Consider the following 25249-nt stretch of genomic DNA (forward strand, 5'->3'; position numbering starts at 1 on the left):
TTCCCCAAGGCAGTGTTCTGGGCCTTGTGCTTTTTCTGGTCTTCATCAATGATCTCTCTGACTCTCTTGAAAATCCTCTCTATCTCTTTGCTGATGACTCTACTCTCTGTCGCTCCATTCTTCATCCCTCAGATCGGCAGTCTGCACCCTACTCACTCTCTACAGACCTGGACAAAATCACAGACTGGGCAAACAAGTGGAACATGTCTTTCAATCCTGACAAATCTCACACTCTTACGATGTCTCTCCGAAAAGACCGACTGGACAACCCTCCCATCCACTTTCTGAATAATCCTCTCCAAGAAGTTCTGTCACTCAAGCTTTTGGGTCTCACTATCTGCCATGATCTTTCCTGGGAAAACCACATTTCAAATCTGGCCTCAAAAGCCAGTCACCGACTGGGCATCCTCCGTCGTGCGAAGTCCTTCCTTGGCACACCTGAGCTCCTCACCACATGCAAGGCTTTCATCCGCAGCTCAATGGAATACTGCTCTCCCCTCTGGGTTGGTGCTCCTGCCTCACACCTAGCTCGTCTTCCCGCTGTTGAAACCAAAGCGTTCAGAATCATTGGAATCTCCCGCGATGAAGCTAACTCCAAGGGCCTCTCACTCACTCACCGCAGGCAGGTTGGTGGTCTTTCCGTCTTCTACCGACTCCTCTCTGGCCTTGCCCCCCCCCCCCAGCTCTCTCTGGGCTCTGTCCCGCAAATATTCCTACAGTTCGCACAAGATCTGCCTGCAACCCTCTTATGGTTAAACTGCCAAAATCAAGACTCTCTGCTCACCTTCACTCCTTCATTCCTCTTTTCTCCCGCCTCTGGAACAAACTCCCTCACTCTCTTCAATCCCACTCCACCCTCCAGGTCTTTAAAACAGCTGTTCACCACCATCTCTTATCTTCCCCCATCCAAAACCTTGACCTTTTCTACCCCCGCTCATTTCACCCCAATTCCACTTTTTTGAAATACCAACTTCTGTCCTGGAAGTCCTTGGTGTCCCTGTGTTTTATACTTCTCCCACCCCCCCCCCCCCCATTCCCACGCCTCCTCCCCCCAAGCCCTCTCCCTCCCACACATCTCCCTGCTCTCAAATGTTGTGTTTGTGTGCTTCCCCTTCTCTCCCCATCTTGTCTTCCGCTCCCTCTTTTTATATATTTTGTTTGTCTGGTTGATTTGTTTGTGAAGTAAATGTCAACTCTTTCACGAGCCTCGATTCAGTATACAAAAAAAAGAAAAAAAAAAGTTGGGATGATGCTTGTGCTCAGACCTGCATGCAACGACATGAATCCAGCATTTTTTTTTTTTTTTTTGTATACTGAATCGAGGCTCGTGAAAGATTTAAACCAGCCTTGAGAAATTCAGCATGAATGCCACAAATCCCAGGAGTTTTTCCCCCTTTCAACCGGTTCACCACAGCCTGTGTCTTTACAAACTAAGGCAGTTCACAGTTGATTGGAGGGCCAGCTATAGGGATAGTAACACCACTGACATCCAGCTCAACAGTTGGTGAGTCAGCCTGGTAAAGCTGCTCAAAGGAACCAGCCCAATGGACATCACTTCAGAATCCTCTGTCAAAAGCTCACCACCATCCGCTCTACCTGTAGTACACTGAGGGACAGGCTTGGAGGAACGCAGTGCACTGAACGCAGTGCCAAGAATCACCTGACCGCATGTGATGCTCTACTTTTTCACAGATTCCTTGCACATAGGCCTCCTTGTCTGCCCTCTGTGAATGCACAGTTTTATGCCTCAGCTACCTGAACAGCTCAGCTCTGCCATCGAGCCTGGCCCTGCAAAACTGGTCAATAGTATCCAGTGTCCCTTTGGAGACAATTCTTTGCCTGATGCAGTGCTCCAACACACCCACAGACAACATCAAGGATGGTAGGCATGAAGGCACTCGCCAACTCTTCAGGATCCCGTGAAACAGCCAGATTCCTTAAACCCCCACTCAACCTGTTTGCGAACTCCTCAGCTACCCTTTCATCCTTGAGCTTGCCAAGATCCAGCCTCGGCAGGGATAGTACAATTCTCTTGGATTTGAGCCACAGCTTCAGAGTTGCTATAACAAGATTGGTACTGAGGAACTGAGCACTTCGGTAGACCCTGCATTTCCAGAGCAACCCCCAGCCACCATTAACGAGAACATGACCAATCTCTTTTGCCACACCACCAGCATTAAAGTACCAAAATCAGTGATGTGGATGTGAGGGCTGAAACCATGAACTAGCTATCCTAAGTCCACAACATCTTGCAAGGTCAAGGAACTTAGTGCTATTGTGGTTCCTGGTCCCAGACCCATGGGAACCAACACATCTCTCATAGCCATCTCTATCAGTGCTAGTCAATGCATTGCAAACCCCAAGACCAGAACCACCAACTCACTCGAGTGTGGCACAGAATATCTCCTTCTCATTGAGATCACTCGCCTCAGTCGGAGCATGTAGAGAAGCCGGGGAAAGGACACCCAGAGAGTGACGGATCCTCAGTCTCATAATGCGCTAACCGGTGTTACCTCAACTACCATAGGAGTCAGCTTGTTCGACGCAGCTACAGCAACTCCCTGTGAATAATAACCATCAGAGCGGCCATACCAGTCCTAGGTGTAGCCACCCACCTACCATGTTATCAACACTATGCGGTCTCCGAACATCAGAAAATGCTGCAAAAAAGTGTGGTTAATGGTGGCATATTATTGCTGCCCATTATATAATAATAGTACGACTATTTAACGCAAAGTGTTTTCATACAAAATCGACAAGATATTTCGTAGTGCAATCAAAAAAAAATTCTCCAGCATGTAAATACATTTTTTAAGTGCAGAAACAAGTAATAAAAAACACGTTAAAAATGCAAAAGGATGTAGGGATGATCACAAAAAAAAAAGTGAAACCATCCCTACATCTTTCTATGAATAATGGGTGTTCCCTGCAAATTACACGATACGTCTCTCTCGATTTGGGTTCACAATCACCACAAACAAGCCTCTGGTGTTGGCTTAACGGTTAAGGTGGCTGCCTTAGGGTCTTGAGTTTGTGCTCCCATCGTGCTGTTAAATAACACAAGGTGGGTTGATTTAGCTTGTCATCCTTTCGAGGTTCGCAAAATGAGTACCAGCTTACCGTAAACAGGGGGGCACTGCATCCGTGGCACTGCTAGGCTCCCAGCAATGATGCATCCACATGGAATAATAATAATCACCACAAACATTAGCTGAATCTAGTGTGTGTGTGTGTGTGTGTGTGTGTGTGTGTGTGTGTGTGTGTGTGTGTGTGTGTGTGTGTGTGTGTGTGTGTGTGTGTGTGTTAACTGCTTAAAGTTTCACTGGTCAAATTCATGCATGGAAGAAATCAACATGGACTATCATTGCAAATGGATGCAGGGATGGACAGGAAACAACCAATATAAAGAGACAGAAAAGCCTCTGGAAGGGCATCGATGGGAGAAGCGGTCAACCTGGGTTTTGAATGTTTCACCAGGAAGGGGTAACTGGAAGAATATGTGCATCTTGGAGTTGCTGGGGGGTGGTAACAAAGTGGGAGAATAGACAGTAGAAAACAGAGAGACCACCGACCTACTTGTGACGTGAGAGCAACAGACCTTGTGCTTTAGCCTCCTCAGTCATCACGGGAGATTCCAATAATTTTGAAAGTTTTAGATTCCACAGAATCTAGGAGCAACAGATATGACTCTGGAGTATTAAAGTGGAAAAAACAAACAAAACCTTTTTGTCAAAGTGAAAAGCAAATCACACATGGATGGAGGTGAGTATACAAATAGGTATCAAACTGAAAACACTGTTTACAACATTTAGTTTATGCAAGAGAAGGATAGAGATAAATGTCCAACTTTGAATAACTTGTTTGTTGTGAATTCTAAGATATAAAGATTATGGAAGTGCCCAAGAAAAGGGCAAAAGGCCACCGTATTCCGAATCTCCATAGCATGACTAATATTGCTGCTACAATCATTTATTGGGATTTACATCGTTAAAAGAGACTTGTAAAGCAATAAGTAGTGATCAATGAAGAATAGGGTTGGAATAATGTTTGACATGTTTAAATTAGATTTTCCACCAAAACATCTTGAGCATCTGAACAAGATCTTCATATCCTGCACAAGACTAAGCAAAGAGCTTCAATTCCTGATATTTTATAGATATGTATCTGTCATCCAGCTATGTATCTGCTTTAAAGAGGTTGTCTACATTTTACCTCTTCAAATTAGAAGAAGAGGGTAAAATAACAATACATTCGAGAAAGGTAGGGAAGGAGGTAAGATACAAGTCCTCTTCAAATTTCAAGTCAATCGGATGAAAATTGAGGATTTTTGAGGAATCGGAAATTCCCCCCCCCCCCCCCCCCCAAAAGGTTGCCATTGATCCAGCAAATTGTCCATTTCATCAAGATTAAAAAGATTAAAATTGACAATCTTGACCAAAGCTCGGGTCAATAGGATGAAAAGTGACGATTTTTCAGATGAAAATTGATGATTTTGGAAGTTTGACCTAGAGTTGACCTTTGAATTTTGACCTCATTAATAGTTTGTTTCCCAATTTAGTGAGGCAATATGCAAATGCTGTTAAAATTTCAAGTCAATCGGATTAAAAATGGCGATTTTAGAAATTTGACCTCCAGATGACCTTAGACCTCAAAATCAATAGGCTTTTCAGTTGTGACGACCTCCACAACTTGGTGAAGTTTCATGACTATCGATTTAGAATTGTGACCTGTAGGCGAGTGACAAACAGACAAACAGACAGAACAAGCATTCGGAGTATTGCGCTGCAATACATGTCCCCTACCGGCAGTCTGTCGTCCGGAAAACTGTTGGGGAAATTCCCAAAGTTCAAAGTGCCATAACTTTGTCAAAAATGATCGAAACGTCGTGAAGTTCGAACTTGATCTGTAACTTATCATGAGGAAACCATGTACCAAGTTTGAAATCATTAGCATTAAGAGTTTAGGAAAAAGTCCGGAAAACTGTTCTTTGCGTGACGGACGGACGGACAGACTGACAGACGGAGGGACGGAGTGCAAACCTATAGTCCCCTCCGGTGTAAACCGGTTATGGACTAATAACAAACACAACCGACTAATATACTTGAAAAATCTTTCTCATGAGATTATGAATCATTGATGTATTGTAATCAAAGTATTTTATTGCACGAGTTGATCTTTTAATTCCTCTTGTGGATCGCATTACATTGTGCTGACAGTTGAGCGTCGGTGCAGGGAATATGATTCTCTATAAGGCCCATGGTGATGAAACTTCCAAGATGACAAACTCACCATCCATCGCGCCGTTGTGGTTTGGTCAGGCATTCACAAAATGTGGGACAAACTTCAAGCATTTTTTTTGGCCATCACAAGGCTCACAACTCAAACATCTTAAGTTGTCTGAGAAATGTACAATTTTCTACAACCTAAATAAAAATAAATTTGTGAGAATCTTTATGGAGTACTGTACTGCTTCCTACTTTTGACTCAAACCCCTACATCACATCTGGTACTTCATGATGATGTAGAGGCCAAAGCTCTAAGTTTAGTAACATTTCTAAAGGAGGTGGCAAAACTTAAGGCTTGCTCCTGGACTCTTATGTCCAGCAAATTTTGGCCTTTTCTATTTTTCCATTTATTCTAATCTTGCAATATCAGAAGTCTCAATGATTTGTCTCAGTCCAGTTCCACTAAGCTTGAACATATTCATCATCTAACCCACATCTGCATTGTGTCTATATTGTCTCTCACCTGTGGAACTATCCTCCAGCTTCTCTCCACTCCGACTCATCCCTTCAGTCATGTTAGATGCCAGCTCATTGTTATATATTATGGGAGATTTAATGTTGTATACTCTTCCTATATCAGTCCATCCATATACTTGACCTTCATTTTATATTTTCAATGTATATTCCCCTTGGACATCTTTGTTTCAATTCCTCCATGAGCCTCGATATGTTTTTAAAAGTTCAGGTTAAAATGACTATTGGAGGTGCGGGCGGTTAACTGAGAAAGGTGCCGTGGTAAGAAGAGAGCATAAAGGGGGAATGAATAAGGGAGGAATGAAAGAGGTGGTGAACAGTAATGGTACATCGGTGAAGGGAAGGCGGGTGGTGGTTGTGGGGTCAAATGTTATACTATTTTTGCACACATGATATGCAAATGGTCTGTTGTTCTTCTTTTCCCTTTATAAGGGGTGAGGTTACCATTATGATATAAAAAAAATTTGAGGTCATTACATTTAACTTTAAAAATATTCTAAAATGACTGCTTACATTTACAGTAGCATATTATGAAGTTTATGCAGACAAGTGGAAGAGGTTTCCGTGACATGCGACTCTATGTCCCTCCCCCGTCTGTATATGAAAACAAGTCAAAAACTTTGAGATCAAAGTATGAATCATGTGCACAAGTGCCATTTATTTATTTGTTTATTACATATGAAAAACCACGTCTTTTATTTAATGAGTTAGTTCCGAAGAAATACAATTATCTGGACTTGCACCAAATCAATTTTCCATGCCTTATTTAAATAATTCACGATCCAGAAATCTGGTGTGATGGAGATGAGACTTGAGATATCTGAACATATATGGTGGGTTCAAAAGGTTCCACAAGACAAAAAAAGGTACCTGAAAAAAACAACAACAAAAATATATATATATATGCTGAAAAAATAAAATCCTTGGTGCTTCTTGTGCTATAAACTATGAGTATGTCATTCGTAAAACTTTTTGAATGCCTTCCATCTCAGAGCTATTGGTCACGTTTGTCACCGCAAACAATACATGACGAGAACCTCATCTTTTCCAATTCCATTTGGGAGATTTACGATAGTGTTTCCTTCTTCATAAGTAAAACCATTGCTCAACCAAGTTGCTCTGAGGTCATTAGGTCAATCGTAGTTTACGAACTGGTGTCATGAGGCAGACGAGGCAGATTTCCCCCTTTGTGTAGGTCAAGGGTTATTATTGCCAATTCAATAGTGACATGACATTTATTCTGAGACGAGCTCAATTTCCAGAAGTTTAGAATCGAATTCCTTAACACAGCTGCCTTCAACTAGATTTGAACCAACAACAACTTCTAGGATGCCAATCCCATGCCTCCGACACTAATCCACAGCACTAAACGTGCAGAAATTTTACATCAAATTGATGAAAATAAGGGTGTTCTTCTTCTTTTCTGATCCAGGGATTTAGCACTGGGGAAGCAAAATCATGTTGTGTTTGCGGGTTAGGGTTAATGGGCTACCAGGGCCAAATTCCAAATCTTTTGGTATGAGTTTTTTGGGGTTTGCTAAGTGTAACAAAAGCCCCAAATAATCTCAAAAAATGTTACGAGAAACTTGGAAAGAGCCTTGTTTCGTTTTGTCATTTTATTTCCAGTTGTATCACTCTTTCTGTGCACACAATGTCACACAAGTACAATAATTTTTAGTTTAGCTCTGCACAGTGGTGTGCCAATATCCAAAATTCTCATGGTGTCAGCCCGTGAAGCAGGACAGTACAGCCAAACACAGCAACAAGGCCAAAAGCGGCAGCTGTGTCTTTAACACGGCACACAAGCACGTGTTGTGTTCGCGGTTGCGCAATGCAGGTCAAATCCAATAAAAGCATGCCTCTCGAGGCCTACATTTGGTAATACATCCAGCAGTGTCACTTCAAATAGCTACACCGTCCTCAGGCCCTTGTTATAAAACAAGATGAACTTTAGAGATAAAAAGAAAACATTACATAGCAGCTGCACATTGCCGTTTATTGTGGCAGTTTCACAAGTGCATAGAACGAACGGAAAACCGTTACCGAAAAGCTTCCGCAGAGTTCAACTGCTTGAACCATCCGCAGAGGAGCCACTGCTATACTTATTGGCATTCGTGGTACGAGACAACATGCCTTTTGTGGACTACAGGGAGTCTGTGCGTGACTGTGGCGAAGCAAATAGTGAGGCGACTTCACAAGTCAGATAATACAAAGCATGCTTACAAGGGTAAAGAGCACTGCACACATACAGCAGTCAATACAAGTTACATTCATCAGTCTTACCGGCCTTAGCAATATTTATCCTCCACATTATAAAATAACCGTCACTGTGGGGTGAGTGTTACAGATGCTTCGAATGCCTGTAGCTAGCAGCTGTTTGAGTGGTAAAACATGGCAAGTAACAGAGAAAACTTTACACGCGCTCGTCTAAACATGATTGAACGAAAAATGAAGTGTGAACTTCATTGCTGCAAAATAGTTTTCTGGGAGTTAATGTGCTATAGTTCGATACAATGCAAGTAGTGGAAGCATTTACAGGTGGACATGTGAGGCTTGTCAATTACGTATATAAATATCGTACATGAGTTGCCCTGCCTTTCTTCCTTCTTTGGCATTTAATTCAGATTATGGCACAAGGAGATTTCCCCATAGAAAGGGACCAAAGCTTTGCACTCCAACAGGTGGTTAAAATCTGCTGTGGTTAAGTATCCATCACGATACTTGCAAGGGTTAGGGTGCGAATTTTGTTTTGTCAGAGGATTCCCAAGTCATGTGTCGCGATATACATTTGTCTTGTGGCTGGCTATAAGATTGCAAAATCAGAGGAAGGTTGGAGACGGTTGAGTGGGCCTTCTGGAAGGTCTCCCGTGACATCACCAAACCCATGCAGCAGATACACGATCCGGCATTTTGGCCTCTACTTCCTTTTTCTAACCCCTCAAACCGTTACGGCCCAATGTCATCTCTGAGGAATGTGTAACTTGAATATTGTATTGTGCATCACATTACTTAATAATGACAACAATTCATACAGTAGGCCTCAACGGCACGAGCACTCCATGCATGAAACCTGAGGGAATGATATTGTTACGGATCTCATTTAGGGGGTAAAATGGGGGTTATATTAAAATAGTTATTTAAAAGTACGTGTTAAAGTAAATGTGGTAGATAGATCCTGGAAATGATAAACCGTGTCGAGCATGTTTAGAAAGATCTAGTCCCCCCTCCCAAAATGTATATCTAAGCCCCTCCCTCCCCCTCCATATATTATTGAACCTTCCCTGTCAGTTATCTGTTTCTTTGTGGAATTCTCGGCATAATAGCCAAAGAGCACGACCCACGAGTGATCGTGGCGTCAGCGCAAAGCCAAGATGAGCACAGGAGTGAAAGGCCACATCCGTTGCTCCTCCAAACGCAACAATGGTACTGTCCAATGAGCATGCCCCATGTGTGATTTGATGGGCACCTGTGGGATCTTAAAAAGGGCACTTCCTGCACCAGATAGGCAGTGAAAGTGGCACTGAGTCTCTGTCCGTGCTGTCAGTTTATGGTGTCGGTTTGTGTTGGTGAACTCATGCTGCAGCTGCGGGCTTACGCTGGAGGTCCCAGAGGGAGACACCGGAGGTGCAGTGAGGCCAAGACTTCACCGAACTGCTGCGTGCCAGCCCAGGACTTCAGTGGTTGACCCGGTTGAGACACGGGCTGAGAACGATCATGCCTGAAGCTGGGCCAAGTGTGCGAGCAGGGCTTGTGTAGCACAGGTCTTCTTTGTCTCGTCGGTCCCTGTTGAGTCCTGTGTTCCCCCGAGTGAAAGATTAAGGCGTATTTGTTAGGTTGTCATGGTTATGGGGCGCGTTGGTTTAATCTACAAATCGTTACTGTCTGTGATCGCCGCTGCATGGCCATGTTCTTCTTCTTCTTTCCATTTTTCTTCCCGTAATAAATCTGTTTTGATGAGAACTTGTGTGGTGGTCGGGAGCAGAACCCTAGCACTTAGAGGATTCGATTATTAACCCGTTAAACAGGCAGATTGGGTCTGCATTTAACCGCCTCACTGCGGTTCGCTGACAGGCTTCGCTCGGCCATCTTGTCGGCTTTCCGCCACGGTCGTTGCGTTTTGAGACGTCCATTCGCGCCAAATCAACCCGGCAAACGTGGGGATCTTTTTGTCCCATACCCGCTATATTGCGTAACTGTCACAATATATAGGTCTTGCGGTGCTTATCAAATGGAATAACTATAGCCAAGGTAATTTGCTGGCAATCGTCTACGCTGTTATTTCGCTTATATTATTTTCATGGTCATTAACCTTATCATTTAAGCAGTATCTTAATTTAAACAAAAAGAAAAACAATACCCGTGAAATGATTAACTGTGACAATATTTTCCACAAATCAGTAGCGTGCTGGAAATTATTAGACACACATACAATCTATATTATAAAAGGAGCCATGTCTGTCTGTTTGTTTGTCGTGTTATAACTTGAGAACAGATTAACGGATTTCAATAAATCCAACTACGGTGGATTCGGGTAACTCCCGGGAGTGTTTGTGATCCCCCCGCCCAAAATGTTTTTAATTTTTTTAAATGGGTACATGGACACGCGTGTCAAAACTGCAAATGCCAACACCTGAACAAAGTTGGTTATCACTGCACGGAGAGCAGGATCTCCCCGGAATCCTTTTTTTTTTCTTCCCCCATAGATTAGTCATCGCAGCAAAGATTGGTATTTTCGTCAGCGAAGCGACGGGTCTTATATTCTAGTATCTATAAAAAATGAGTAATTCATTTTAAAGACATTAAATATATATATATATTTGGTGAAAGTTAAGCACAACTTTCAGCACAGACACAATGCACCTGCATTTTGTATGTGAACACAATACTTTACAAAAAGCACGTACTTTGTTTGCGCACTACCATATGTGTGCGTACTATTGTAAATTTGTGGAATATTGTTCAAAATGTCCAGTTACCTGGTCACCATTTGACCTTATTATTTTCCATACATATGTATCACTGTACAGACTTTGTATCGGCCAGCACGAGTGTAGTGAGTGAAGCCTTGATGAATTGCTCTCACTTGTGCGGCTTTGATTTCCATCACTCTTCAGTGGAAAATTTGCACTCTTATGGAGTAGCGGCCTGTCAAGGATTTGTTCTTAGCCACATAATTGGTCACGACTTGTCACGAATGCTCCATTGCCCTTACGACGAAGAGACAGAAATCCACCATCACCCACTGAGCAAGCCATGGCTAATGTTAATTCGGCCTTTTTACCATTAAGATAATATTTCAGCACATTTGTTCTATGCTTTCCATTATTGTTTTGCTGGAATACGAATCTGGCATGCCCCATGAGTCATGTTCATAGGGAAGTCGCATGATGGTGCAGTATGTTCCTGTACTTATGGTCAGGGTGTCATCAATTTTTCACGGATCACCGACACCATTGGCTTCTACGCAAACTTTAACTGATACTCCACCATGCTTCACTGTGGAAGTTGTACATTGACTACAACAGTTGGATCACCCGATCAAGATTGGGTAATTTTGAATTTAGTAAAGCATTAAGAAGGTTGGTGTTCACTAAGATTAAGTCATAAGTATGAATGAAATGAATGAATGATCGTTTTAAGGCCATTTTCCCCACTACAGCGGGGGTTAGCCTTGCGGGCCCCATGACAATCATGGTTCCCTGTTTGGGGCAATGTTTTTATGGCCGGATGCCCTTCTTGACGCCAACCCTTGGTCACGCTCTTCGATGCGCAGGAATACGGTGTACCTATTCTAAATCGGGGTACATGCCGTGATCATTCATCCCAGCAAGCTGGTACTCAATTTGCCGACCTCGGAAGGATGACAGTCTGAGTCAACCCCCCTGGCGTTAATTCAGCGATCAACCGGGATTCGAACCCAGGATCCTAGGATCCCAAGCCGGCACCCTAACCACTAAGCCAACATCAGGCTTACGTCATAACTCATAAGTATGCAAAACCATAAATAAATGTCTGCTCTTGCTTATCACTTAAATTAGCAGAGTAGATCTCGTTACTTTTTGCTTGGAAGTGCCTTTTTTAATGTATAATCCCAACTACCCCAATCTTATACCATATACTGTATACATATAATTATATATATATATATATATATATATATATATATATATATATATATATATATATATATATATATATATATATAGATATATATATATATATATATATATATATATATATATATATATATATATATTGTCAAGGTTTTCCTTTACATCATTAACCGTGGAGTTTAAGGTGGTGAGGGAGCGGGAGTTCATGATGTTGCGGGATTCAAGTGATTCAGTGTTAAAGAATGCTCTCCCAGAGAAGAAGGGAAGTCGGAAGTGGAATGCAAGAACAGAGGTGGACGAGATGGAGGAGCGGTTGCAACAGGAGGAGGTCGTGGGGATGGTACAGCACGGGAAGCATGGCTTGGGGTGGATGAAGCATGAGCGATGGGAAAAGGCATGTGTGAAAGAGAGGAGGAAGATGGTTGAGAGGGAGGTGAGAAGAAAGGAGGAGGAGGGGAGACATTTGGAAGCAGTCGGACAGGCACAGCAAGGTGCTTGGACGCGGTGGGAAGGTGTGCGGGTGAGGACATTGAAGTGGCAAGAGATTTGGAGGATGGAGCCAATACTGTTGAGTTTCCTGTTGCGGGCAACGTATGATGTGCTTCCGTCACCAGTAAACATGAGATTGTGGGGGTTGTTGCAGGAGGAGAGATGTTCTTTGTGCGGAGGTTGGGACAGGTGCAGCATGCACTGATTGCATGCTCAGTAGCATTGGCAGCAGGAAAATACAAGTGGCGGCATGATCAGGTGCTGGCGTTGGTAGTACAGATGGTGCAACAAGAGGTGCTGAGATCGAGAGGGAGGAGAGTGGAGAAGGAGACCGATGGGGGAGAGGTGTTGTTTGTCAAAGAGGGCCAAGTGGTAAGAGTTGGAAAGAGGAGGAGGTGGAAAGCAAGAGGGCTGTCAGATGCTTGTGATTGGCAGGTGTGTTACGGATTCGTCACTTCCGTCGTTGTGGTTTTCATCCACTGTAAGCATTTTTAGTTCCATGTACTATTCTTGGAATAGTTTGAGTGAAATGGAAATAACTGTCTTCAAAAGGAAAAATTAGTGTTTTAAAAGAAACCGGAAACCGGGTCGGGAGAAACCGGAAGAAGAAGAGGAAGCGAAAGCGGAGCAAGTGAGGTCGGGAGAAAAGCCGAGCTGCTTTGAGGTCTCGAGCAGACGCTGGCGAACGTGGGTCACGAGCGACTATTGGTTTTCCCGGGAAAGGGATTCCTGTGACAGAGTGGATATCGCTGTGACAGATAAACCTGCGTGACGGGTTTTGCGGTTGATTCCGGAGTGAATCGTTGTTGGAGAGCAGGTACGCCACCATTACGGGCCCGTCCGCCATTTCGCCTCGCTCCAGCCATTTCACAGCGCCCAGCCGTTAGCCTGGTTCGCATGTGTAACGTGGATTCCGCCTGGGAATTTGCGGTTTCTCCGTTTGGGAGCCGCTGAACGTTCATACCAGCGTCATTGTCTGGTGAACCGAAGGTGTGAATTCCCAGTCGCCTTTTGGGTGCACCTTTGCCTGACCGACGTCGGCCCGATTTCAACCCAGCGGCTCTTCGGCAGCGTTGACTGTCAGCCGACCTGGATTCTGGTCTCGATACAACCTTTTTCTTGTGATCACTGGAGCGTGGATCGACTTTGGCCTGGTGCCGGGACAGTGACTTTGGGAATGTTACCTTTCGCTCACGTGGAGCACCGTGAGTTATTGAGTAAGAGACTGGTGGTACCATCATAGGAATTATATGGTATTTTTGTTGTGCAATTGAAGTATATTGTACTTGTGCTGTTATTATTGTGCGATACTAATACAATACTTGTTTTTTGGTAACAACTGATTGGTGTAGTTTCACCATTGGTCATTGGCACACATAATAGCACATCTTTCTGCCGTGACTCCTTTCGGGGCTCGGAGGTACACCGTGACCGGGGTTTGGGGAGGAGCACATAACAGGTGGTGGCAGACCTAAAGCCACAATTGGTATTCACAGAGGAGATCTGTGTGACAAGCTTGCAGCCTGACATTGTCATTTTGTCAGGTGCAACAAGACTTATGGGAATTGTCTGTACCTTGGGAAGAGAACATGAAGGAGGTGCACGAGAGGAAGGGAGGAAAGTACAGTGAGCTGGAGGCAGAGTGTCGGCAGAAGGGTTGGCGAGTTTCTTGTCAGCCATTTGAGGAGGGGTGTTGAGGATTTTTTGGCAATTCCTTTTCTGCATTTCTTGCTCGGCTTGGAGTGTGTGAGACAGAAAGATGGAGGATGTGTGACAAAGTGGCCCAAGTTGCCTTGAAAGGCTCATTTTGGATATGGAGGAAGTTTATGGAGGCACGTCAAACGGTGTAGGTTGAGGTTGTGGATGGGGGTTCATTTCAGCCTAAACGGGTAGTGATTGAGCACGGAAGAGAAATGGAGACGTGCGAATGTGTGTGTGTGTGTGTGTGTGTGTGTGTGTGTGTGTGTGTGTGTGTGTGTGTGTGTGTGTTGCAGGAGTGGGTGTGTGTGTTGCAGGAGTGGGTGTGGTTTTGCATGAATGTGTTTTTGTTTGAGTGGTGCATGTTGTAAGGGTAGGTGGTCGGTTGGTATTTTTTTTGGTATGTGAGTGAATGGATGAGGGGCTGTTGATTCTGGATGTGGAGGCGATTTTGTTGTTGTAGTCTGCGTTCGCACTGGCTGGGGGTGGGGGTATGTACCCATCCAGGTGTAGCTGCTGCATGTGGAGGCGTATGTGCCCCTGCTGGCCCACCTTAGCTGACCGTATCGAGGTTGAAGGGTCGAAACTGGATGATGCTGAAGACCCCGACTGAGGGCCGTGAGGACAGTGAGGCACACTTGTGACCAGGTGTGTTTTGAAATTATATATATATTAATGGATCCCGTCTCTTTAATGGGTGACATGAGACTGCTGGAAATTCCGAACTACGAAGACGCCCGAGCGGAGGCGTATGTTGTTTTACTAATTACATCACGTGGCCATTTCAGCGTGTGCGGACGGCTTAATATAGAGGGTGGGGTGGGGGATTTTCTTACACTGAAGGATGGAATCATGCCTAAAAATACACAACTTATTCAAAGCAAATATGTTTCATCAACAAATAATAGGATGGGGATACGGGAGGTAAAATGTAATAATAAAAGTGATAATCGGATGGCGACCTTAAGTGACTGTAACAGTTCCTCGGTTAACTTAACACTAAGCTTATCACAGCGGACTCAGTGGGAACAAGGACGGAGGAAAATGGACAAAAGTGTATGCATGCGTGGGTTTTAATCTTACCCGGAGGGCCAAGGCCGCAATGCAGGACCGCTTGCAGGATCCCCTCTAGATCTGGTCTCGTCATTGGCTGTCTGTTGTCATGCCGATGGATGTGCACTCTGAGCTGCGTGAGTCCCGGACTGGGAAGCTGGGAGGAGAGGAGAGCTTTGATGGTTTCGGCTGTAGAGAGAGACGATGGTCCCGGCTGTATCCCTCAGTGTAATTCTCTGCTCTCGTGATCTCCTACTGACTCTGCCTCAGCTCTCCCAGGTCTCTCTTTCACGTAGCATGAGTCACGTTATATAGCCAGTGCACCCACCCCTCTGCTGTGTGGATCCTGCACATGCGCTGTTGAAGCCATTGATGCAAAACCCATGTTCAAAGATGCATGTAGTAGCTCCAGTGGTTGGATTGAATCTGCCATTGGTGAGTGTGTTGTATGTACAAAAGTACAAAAGGGGTGATTGAAAGAATTTTTTATACAAATTCTCGTGGAGGGGCGAGACGATTAAACACGAATGGGAAATGGGAGAAAGATACAAACTCTTTGAGGATAAAGTTCCCCTTCCCATCGATAAACATGACAACGGCTATCACTACTGTCATGATGAACCTCAACTTATCTGTGAAGAGGACAGCAGCCCAATCTGGTCTCCTGAATCTAAGACATTGTCCACACCAAGCTAGGCGCACATGCCGATGACACTGCAACAAATCGGACGTATTGCTGGTCGTCGTGGTCAGATGTTGTGCTTGCAAAACCAATTCCTGACAGTTCTGGCACTGATTGGTCGCAAGCCAGGAATGCTGCGAGCTGTCAAACTTGCTGTCTCAAACCGATTACTAAGGTGCGCCAACTGGATATGGTTATCCTGCTGATGTCACGTGGTTGCCCGGAACATGGAAGGTCTTTGGTGTTGCCAGTTTATTGATAACATCTCCTGAGTGACTGTATGGTGTTGTGATGAACACAAAAATACCAAGCCACAACGTTTTGTGGCATTCATGTCAAGCATGCCAATGGCACGTACAGTAGACATTAATTTTCGGAAAGGTGTGGCATCACATTTACGATGCTCAGACGTCAATAAAAATGTTTTTCACAGCTGGGATGGTTCACCGAATCGTGCCGCGTTGCAATTTGCTCAGTACCATGTGTGCACTGGCACATGACTCGGTATGCGTGCATGCCAATTTGTGCATGCAGTGCACATTGTGCGGGCGCAAATTCCGGATATTCACGGGTAAACTGGGGAACATGTCAAGGTACAAGGTGTCTGACCATTATAATGATTGTGTACATGTTAGTATCATTTTGAGTAATTTTTATGGTGCACAGGAACTTTTTCCGTTAGTATCTTCTTCTTCTCCTCCTCCTCTTCCCTTTATAAAGAGTGAGGTCCAATGGCACCAAGTTTCTGCCCTGCCTTGACCACGATACTCCTCCACTCCCCTCTGTCCTCATCCAAATCTCTTCACTCTCCAACCACCCCAACATTACTGATATTCCTCCTCACACAATCCTCCCATCTCAACCATGGTCTACCTCTTTTCCTCCTACCTTATTCCCTCAACCTATCTGCTCTCTTTGCCATTCCCTCTTCACCCATCCACACCAAGTGTCCAGCCCATCTCAGCCGAAATTTCACCAATCTCGCTGTCAAGCTCATCTGCACACCAATGCCCTCTCCCAGTTCATCCATACTCCTCCTATCCACCCTCTTCACTCCCGTAATCCTCCTGACCCAGTTCTCGCAAACCTGCAGCCTCTGTTGTTGCCTCTCTGTCAATGCCACCATTTCCAGACCGTAAAGGTGGGCCGGCATTACAAACAAATGAGAACCTTCCCTTTCAATTTCCTTGATATCTTTCTGTCACTAATCCCTCCACCCTACTCTACGCATTCTGGGAGAGGGTGGTCACTGCCCGGACTACCAAGACCAACCGCCCCTCACCCCAGCCCCATAAATCTGAATCCAAGCACAATGACTTTTGATACTAGCCCAGTTGTCGATCAGGACAAAAAGGAGCCCGCAGACTGCTCTCGCTCCTCCGGTTGGATGTCAGAAGGAGGGAGGCAACGAGGTAGACCAAAGAGAAAATGGAAGGATGGGATGAAGGAAATGGCTAACCAGCGAGTAATCCAACACCCAGAGATGATGGCTCAGGATCTGAAGCTTTGGAGAACACAAAGGATCCATGAAGGAGATGCAGCGCCGAACCAGTCGGAGCGTATTGCATGCATTTATGCGATTATTGAAGTTCTCCGACCTGGAGCAACGCCGTGATGATGCAGTCATGACAATGTCATGACTACAAACCAGAAGGGCTTCTAGCAATGCAAATATGTCATGGTCAAATGCTGTCACCAATATTGCTCTCCTCTCAGCCATTAAACAGCCAATGATTGCTATTGAACATTTCAGATTTGGACACATCTGTAAAGAGAGCACACATCTCCAGATTTTGTCACTTCTCAGCAGCTGACATCACATCATAGCTGACATTTTGTCACTACACATCCACTGAGAGCACTTCATGATAACATGTTCTTGAGATGCCCCGAGGATAGCAACAAGGTTATTGGCAAGATCTGAGAATCCTTAGCCAACCAAGACTTTATTTCAGTGCACTTGTCATGTCGTACTTTAATGTTGGGATCCAATTCTGGATTTACACCATCATTACATATGAAATATAGTAAAGTATGACTATGGTAAAATATAACTGCCTACACATTTATTGCTTTCCATTAGTGTGGTACTTTTTGATTGGTTGGAAGAACAATGAACCAGAATCGAAACTAACAAGTGACTGTCCCCTGGTGCAACTCATTTTAATACAATAGAAGAGGTGACATTACAGTAGTATTTGCCTTTTATTGGTTCATGAGTTATCAAACAGAGTGACCACTATATTCGTCATGGGTTTGTATCTGTGTGTCTGTCTGTCTGTCCACAGCATAACTACCCGATGATATCATCCGATCTTGATGAAACTTGGGTGGGAGGTTGATATCATGATCTAGTTGTGTCCTGCCTAGAGTGGGCGTATTGCGCCCATTGTGGGCGGAGCCACGCCCAAAAAAGATGTCTTCTTAGGGGGTATTCGAGTTCAAGCTACATCTTCTCCGAGGGGTTTGGTGGAATCTGATAGGGGTTTCGGTATTTGGTTAGGCCAATGTCACGTGTCTAGCCCCACGGAGCTCGATTTTTCATTTTCGCCCCAAGGTCAAGGTCACGAGTTCACGAAATTTAGAAAAGTCGATTTTTGATGGTTTTATTACATTGTTCGCTTCCTGATAGGGTGAAATGTCGTTCATGATCTTATATTATCACATACATCATGAAATACAAGTTTTCCAACAAATTTCAGAATCTTCGACCTTTGACCTTTGAAGGTCACAAAGGTCAAATTTTCAAAGTTGTCGGAATCGAACCGAATTTTCGGTATTGTGTAGCTAACTAACCTCATAACTGATTATACATTATTTTCTATCTCATTTCAAGGTCAGTAACCTTCGTTTTGACATTTCTGGGCCAGCACCACACACAATTACGTACAGCTGGCTCTTAAAGGCCTGCGCACGCAGCGCATTGGGGCCCTTTGTAAATAGGCATGTACACCGCATGTTGGGGGCCGACACCTAACACGTGGGCCCCCGACCCCCCAGTCCGGGCCTGTTTCGGTTATAGTCCGTCCTTTGTCATTAAATACCGCTCGCTCGTGTAGTATCGTCGTCTCCTGACTTGTACATTTTTGCTTCACGGTGCATTTCCAAAATAGAAAATAGACTTTTTTGTAATATCATTAGCCATTTGTAATCACACATTGTGCTTGTGAGTTTGTCAACTTGCGGGGACTCTTCATTGCATGGATGCTTCATGTATAGAAATTATCGAACATGTGTCATTAACACTGTTTAGGGTATTTAGGATCTACAAATATATTGTATATCTCAAATAAAGTTGGGTTTGCTATTCACAACAGACAAACCTTGACTTTGGAGAGACATATATTCCATTCTTTACCTATTGGGGAAATCTCACTGTGCCCTGAGCTCGAGAAATACTGAATCTTGTGTAATAGAACAAACCTCTTAATCCACATGTAAATAATTCCTTGATTATTATTACACGCCGCTCTACTAAGTCCTAGAAAAAGAAGCAGCACAGTGCAGCCTATGTCGACGGTCTCATTTTGACTTCTGCACACAATATTTGAGGCTAGGATTCCATGTGCAGAGTTTGATATCGCCCTAGTCCATTACTCCTCATGCAGGCCATACATGACACACGCACATATGTAGTTAGGATCCACATGAATTCACCGACATCCATTGCCTCCGTGGCTTTCCGGAACATGTGGATAGAGACGGCAAGGATGCATTAAACAAACTCATCCCGGTGGAAGTTTCATCGTATATTGAATTCCTTGCAAAGATTTACCAGTATAAATGTACCTAAAGCACAATATTATTTTTGCTTTCGTGATTCATTCTGCAAAATGGACATTGTTTTTGAAGTTTAAATGGGTTTAAATCACAGCCATTATTCTTAAAGGCAAGACCATTGATTACAGACAGATCCAGAACACATTGCATATAAATGCATGGGTGTTGTTCAAAATAATTGTGATTAATCACGGGAAGAAAAAGAAAGAAAGAATGGAAACGTATGTAGAAAATATGCCTGAAAGTTCAACAAATAATCCATAAAGATTCCTTATGACTCTAAACTTTTATAGCTTTTATACATCTGTAATGGTCTCCACGAATTATGGTATGAGCATGTCGTAATATATCGATGATATAAGAAGTTTTAAATCCAATGCTTTTATGTCAGACAAAAGCTGTCTTTATTATGTCTCTATCTTAGCCTAGCATCAGCAGAACTAATACGCTGTACATCGTTGCTCTCAAAACAAAACAAGGTGGCTCGGCTGCTAATATGCTGAGCAGTCGAACAGAGGAACGCACTGCCTTAGGTGCAAGGCCTACCAATGAGAAGGGCCTCCCCTGGATTGGCCCGCACCACATTTCCTTTCACCGAAGTTGCCACCACACGAAGACCAGGGGGAGTTGCTGGAATAAGACGTGGAAGATCTGTGATAAACAAAACAAGTAAGCAGGTTATGGTCTTGACAAAATATGCTCAATTCCATGGTTAAGAGGCACTCATTCTGATGCCGCTCAGGACTTACCTTCTACTCGACAGCGTGATGAGCCTCCCGTAGCTTTCTGTGCCCTCTGTGCTTTTTCCATTTCAGCTGGTGCTGTTGGTGGATGAAGAAAACGTTTGATATGGTAGGAATAAATGACGAACACCTTTAAATAGTTTTAGTTATTGGTTGACGAACCGGCTGGCCAGACATGGTATTTAACTGAAGGTGGCAGGAAAGTGAGCAGGATGCTGGTGCCAACACCAGCCGACTTGGAATAAAATGCCGACACACACACACACACACACACACACACACACACACACACACACACACACACACACACACACACGAATAGAGGATGTCCCATATGAAACCAAAAAAACAGCAAGGGATCCAGCCCCAACAATTGCAAAAAAGGACAGTAGAGAAATACAAAATGAAATATCAACAGATATACACTGACAACTGGGAGAACGATAAGAGAGCACAGGGAGGTATAAAAATAGAGTTGGACAGATTGGGGATAGACAAGAAGGCTCATTGGAATGGCTAAGAAGAGGTCAGCTCAACTGGGATGGAGAAACAAACAAAAAAAATGCCAAAGGCCAAGGATACTACATGAATGGCTTTAAGAAAATGGCAGGACTGAGTGATTCAGACAGATGTACATTGTACAGTGGCCTGCTAAAGTGCTAAAGTATTCACCCCCTACCAATATTGCCACATTTAGATTAATTACGAATTATGTAGAAACAATTTTTGCCAATGAACTTTTTTATTCATAACTATAGAGATCAAACTATTGATGACCACTGTTATAGTTGAAGGAGGTTACATGTCAGGAATACCTGTAAAAACATGAGCAAATCAAAATTCACTGGTTTCAAAAGTATTCAGCCCCTTAGATTAGTACTTGGTAGAAGGACCATTTACAGCAATGACTGCTATGAGTCTTTTTGGGAAGGTCTCTACTAGCTTTGCACAATGAAATGATGCAATATTTACCCATTCATCATGTGAAAATTGCTCAAGTTCTGCCAGGTTTGATGAAAACAAGTCTTTGACAACAAAACAAGTTTCAAGTCTTTGATGGACTGAAATCTTCAAGTCTCACCATAAATGTTCAATTGTGTTCAAGTCAGAACTTTGACCGGGCTGCTCAGAAATATTTATTTTCTTCATATTCAGCCATTCCAGTGTGGCTTTAGCTTTCTACATCGGATCATTGTCCTGCTGAAATGTGAATCTCATACCCAGTTTCAGATTCATGGCTGACTCATGCAGGTTTTCATCAATGATTCTCTTGTACTTTGCACCGTCCATTGTTCCTTCTATCCTGACAGGCTAGCCAGTCTCTGCTGATGAAAAGCAGCCCCATAATATGATTCTGCCACCACCATGTTCGACAGTAGGGATGGTGTTGACTGGGTGATGTGCAGTGTTAGGCTTGCTCCAGACGTAACACTTTGAAATTAGACCAACAGGTTCCATTTTTGTCTCGTCTGACCACAAATATTTTCTCCATGTGCCTGCAGTATCATCAAGGTGCTTTTTTGCAAACTCCATATGAGCTTTTAGATGCTCTTTCTCAGTTTTGGCTTCCTTATTGCCACCTGTTCATAGAGGCCAGCTGTGTAAAGGAACTGGATATTTTTGATTGATGAAGACTGACCTCCATCTCAGATGTAGAGCCTTGCAGATCTTCCAAAATCACTGTTGGATTTACTGGATCCCAAACCAGTTCCCTGCTTGCCCGGCTGCTGAGTTTGGATGGGCAACCTTCTTCTTCTTCTTTCGTGTATCATCAGATGGCCAGCTCAGTGTCGTGCAGCCATGCCCTCGTCTCTGGTCCTACGTCGAAGAGGCTGGCTTCTGAAGGTGGTCTGTATAGGGGGCAGGTGGTAATTATGTGTTCGGCAGTCTGCTCAGGCTCGCCGCACTCGCACGCGGTGCTGTCTGCCAGGCCCCACATCTTCAGCGATGATTTGAAGCGGCCGACCCCCGTACGTAGACGGTTCAGCAAGGTCCATTGCAGGCGTGGTAGGTCTTCTCCTACGACACCACCTCCTGGGTCCCAGATGTAGCGGTGGATGCGGGTGGGCCCGGCCGTTTCCCACACCTGCTTCCAAGATGCCGCCATTCCGATGGGCAACCTGATCTGGCTGGAGTCTGTGTGGTGTGATACCACTTCCACTTCTTAATGATGGATTTAACATTAATCAAAGGGAAAGTGAGTGTCTTTGAAATCTTCTTATAACCCTCTTCTGAACGGTGCTTCTCCACCACTTTGTGCTTGGCTTCTTTGGAATGCTCATTGGTCTTCATGTTTGCCTTGTTGGTTGACCAAGTGACTTGCACCTTAAAACTCCTGAGATAAGTAGGGGAGCTTAATTTTTAAGTTAATCCACTGATTACATACAGGTGAAACCTATTACACTTATTTTGTATCTTTTCAAACAAACAATTTTCTCCTGAAGTGATTTAGGGTTAAGTAAGCAAAGGGTTTGAATACATATTCAACTGAGAATCATCTGATTTTCTCTGTTAATCTAACCTATTCACATTTTATCTGAAATTTTCAGCTTTATCACTTTGGAATAGTTTGTGAAGACTCTATCAATTAGGTTTGATTTGAAAGCATCATCAAATAAGGTGATGGCATCAAAATGTGAAAACTTTAGAGGGGGGTGAATACTTTTGCTGGCCACTCTAGGTTTTTCAAGGTAGAAACAAAATGTATGAACTACCTCCTATTGGGATGTAAAAAAAACCTCATGTCAGAATATCTGTACACACAAGGGCACAACAAAGTATGTAGACAAATCCACCGGCACATCTGCCAAAATTTCAATACCCAGTTGAAAAATGAACTCATGGAAACATGAACCACCATGAGAAAACTCATGGAAGCATGAACCAAAAACTGATCATTTAAAACAATGACGTAATGCTCACTTATGACCTGATGATCCCATGAAGGGTGAAAATAGAAAACAAAGCATTGAGACCGGATATAATACTTCACATGCACATGCATTCACGCGTAAAAGGGTGGTCCAGACTTGCAAAAATTTAACATTCAACACCAGTATACCTCCAAAGATAGTGTAAGTTCGCTTGTAAACCCTAATAGTCAGGGCCCTTAGGGATATTTTGGTTCAAATTCTTCCAAAAGCATCAAATTTGGCGCAGATGTTGCCCATGCCATACTCTTTCGATTTTTGACGGGCGCCAAGGGCGGTATGATCCGGGGACCGTACCGGTCCATCCCGCCATGTCACCTGACCTATGATGTCATAATTAGGATATGCATCCAATCACATGGCGTACTATAAGTGGTCAAAGTTCAAAATGAATCGATCGAAAAATGAAGGCAGGGATCCATTTTTAAGGTTTTCATAAAATCCAATATGGCCGCCAGGTCACATGTACTATGACGTCATATTTATGACATGTATACAATCATGTATACATGAACCCGGATCATGATCGCACAAAAATTAAACACAAGGATATGGCATACAGTTCATAAAACATCAAAATCCGTACCTTTGTAATTAGACTGATGAACTGCATATGCCTGAAAATTAGGAAATAGACATGTAAATATTTCCTCTAATTGTCAAAAATAAGGTCAGAGTTCGATTACCCAACCCAGAAACATAAAATAATGAACCTCGCGTAAATCTTGACAAAAAACTCAAAAACCGACACGTTTGACTCAAAAATGACCTTTAAGATGACCTTGAGGGTTGGCCTTGACCTCGAATCATCAAAATAACATCATAGTTGGATTCCTCGACCTCGAAAACCCCTGAAAAGTGGTATCATACATGATTCCAACCCTTTTGGTTATTTAACTGATTTTCCTCTAATCCGGGTGACGGACATTTAGTATTTCGCCAATATGGGGCCACCGGGGGGGGGGGGGGGGGGGGGCGCCCGTCTTGGCGCCCGTCAAAAATCGAAAGAGTATGGCATGGGCAACATCTGGGCCAAATTTGGTGCTTTTGGAAGAATTTGAACCAAACGGCCCCAAAATATCCCGAAGGGCCCTGACTATAAGTAACATATACCTTGTTCACCTATTCACTTAACACAAACTGGTAAAGTCACCCTTTTAAGGCTCACTGGAACAGAGAAGTTAAAATGCCTCAAAATACCAAACACAGCAACAGCCTGATGGAAACTCAGTTAATGCCATCCTTATTGGGTTGCAGTGCTTCAGACAATCCTGCAATCACATGCTCCAAAGATTATTTGAAGAGGCCAATCTCGTGGATTACGTATGGCATGAGTGTCTTTCGGTACAGCTGCAAACATTGAGTGGTGTTGTTCTTGGGCCAAAGGCGCAAGTACTCCCCAGTCTACTTCTAATCGATAAAATCACTGCTGGGAGGATTTGCATGTCCTTGGTGAAGAAAAGTGAGTACCTTTTTTTTTTCTTTTAACCAAAGGTTTCTAAAGTCATCTAGGTTGTGTACCTGCAAAGGCGATGAGCACCGACTCTGAGTCAGAGCCAGAGTCTGTGCTCACTGTGCACGTGTACACTCCAGCATCGCTTTCCACTGGGTTCAAGATTTTTAGTGAGCGGTCAGGCAGTCGCAAGATTCTGGAAAAAAAATGGTTTGAACAATTTATTGACTTCCTTATACGAGTATGAGCAAAGGCAATTTAACTTCTTTTAAAGATATATATATATATATATATTATATATATATGTATATATATATATATATATATATATATATATATATATATATATATATATATATATATATATATATATATATATATATATATATATATATATATATATATATATATATACACACACACACACACACGACATGACCAAAAGTATGCGGACACCCCTTCTAATTAGTGGATTTGGCTATTTCAGCCACACCCATTGCTTACAGGTATATATAATGAAGCACACAGTCATGCAATCTCCATAGACAA

At 43.4% G+C, this 25249-nt stretch overlaps 1 protein-coding gene across 3 annotated transcripts in view; it reads right to left on the reverse strand.

Annotated features, from left to right (window-relative positions):
* Nucleotides 1-25249, reverse strand: part of LOC137431539 (ADAMTS-like protein 1) — a 322494-nt gene that overhangs the window by 32201 nt on the left and 265044 nt on the right. For 2 of the 3 annotated variants that reach the window (XM_068122959.2, XM_068122957.2), the window contains 3 exons: nucleotides 24769-24896; nucleotides 20324-20395; nucleotides 20121-20225 (listed from right to left, as the gene is read on the reverse strand). In XM_068122959.2, coding sequence (XP_067979060.2) covers nucleotides 20121-20225; nucleotides 20324-20395; nucleotides 24769-24896 — 305 coding nt within the window. Of the gene's footprint in view, nucleotides 1-19583; nucleotides 20226-20323; nucleotides 20396-24768; nucleotides 24897-25249 lie in introns of those variants that run through there. The other variant, XM_078782172.1, reaches the window with a different exon arrangement.

This window comes from Myxine glutinosa, chromosome 7 (assembly GCF_964187855.1).
Source record: "Myxine glutinosa chromosome 7, kmMyxGlut1.1, whole genome shotgun sequence".
NCBI lineage: Eukaryota > Metazoa > Chordata > Myxini > Myxiniformes > Myxinidae > Myxine > Myxine glutinosa.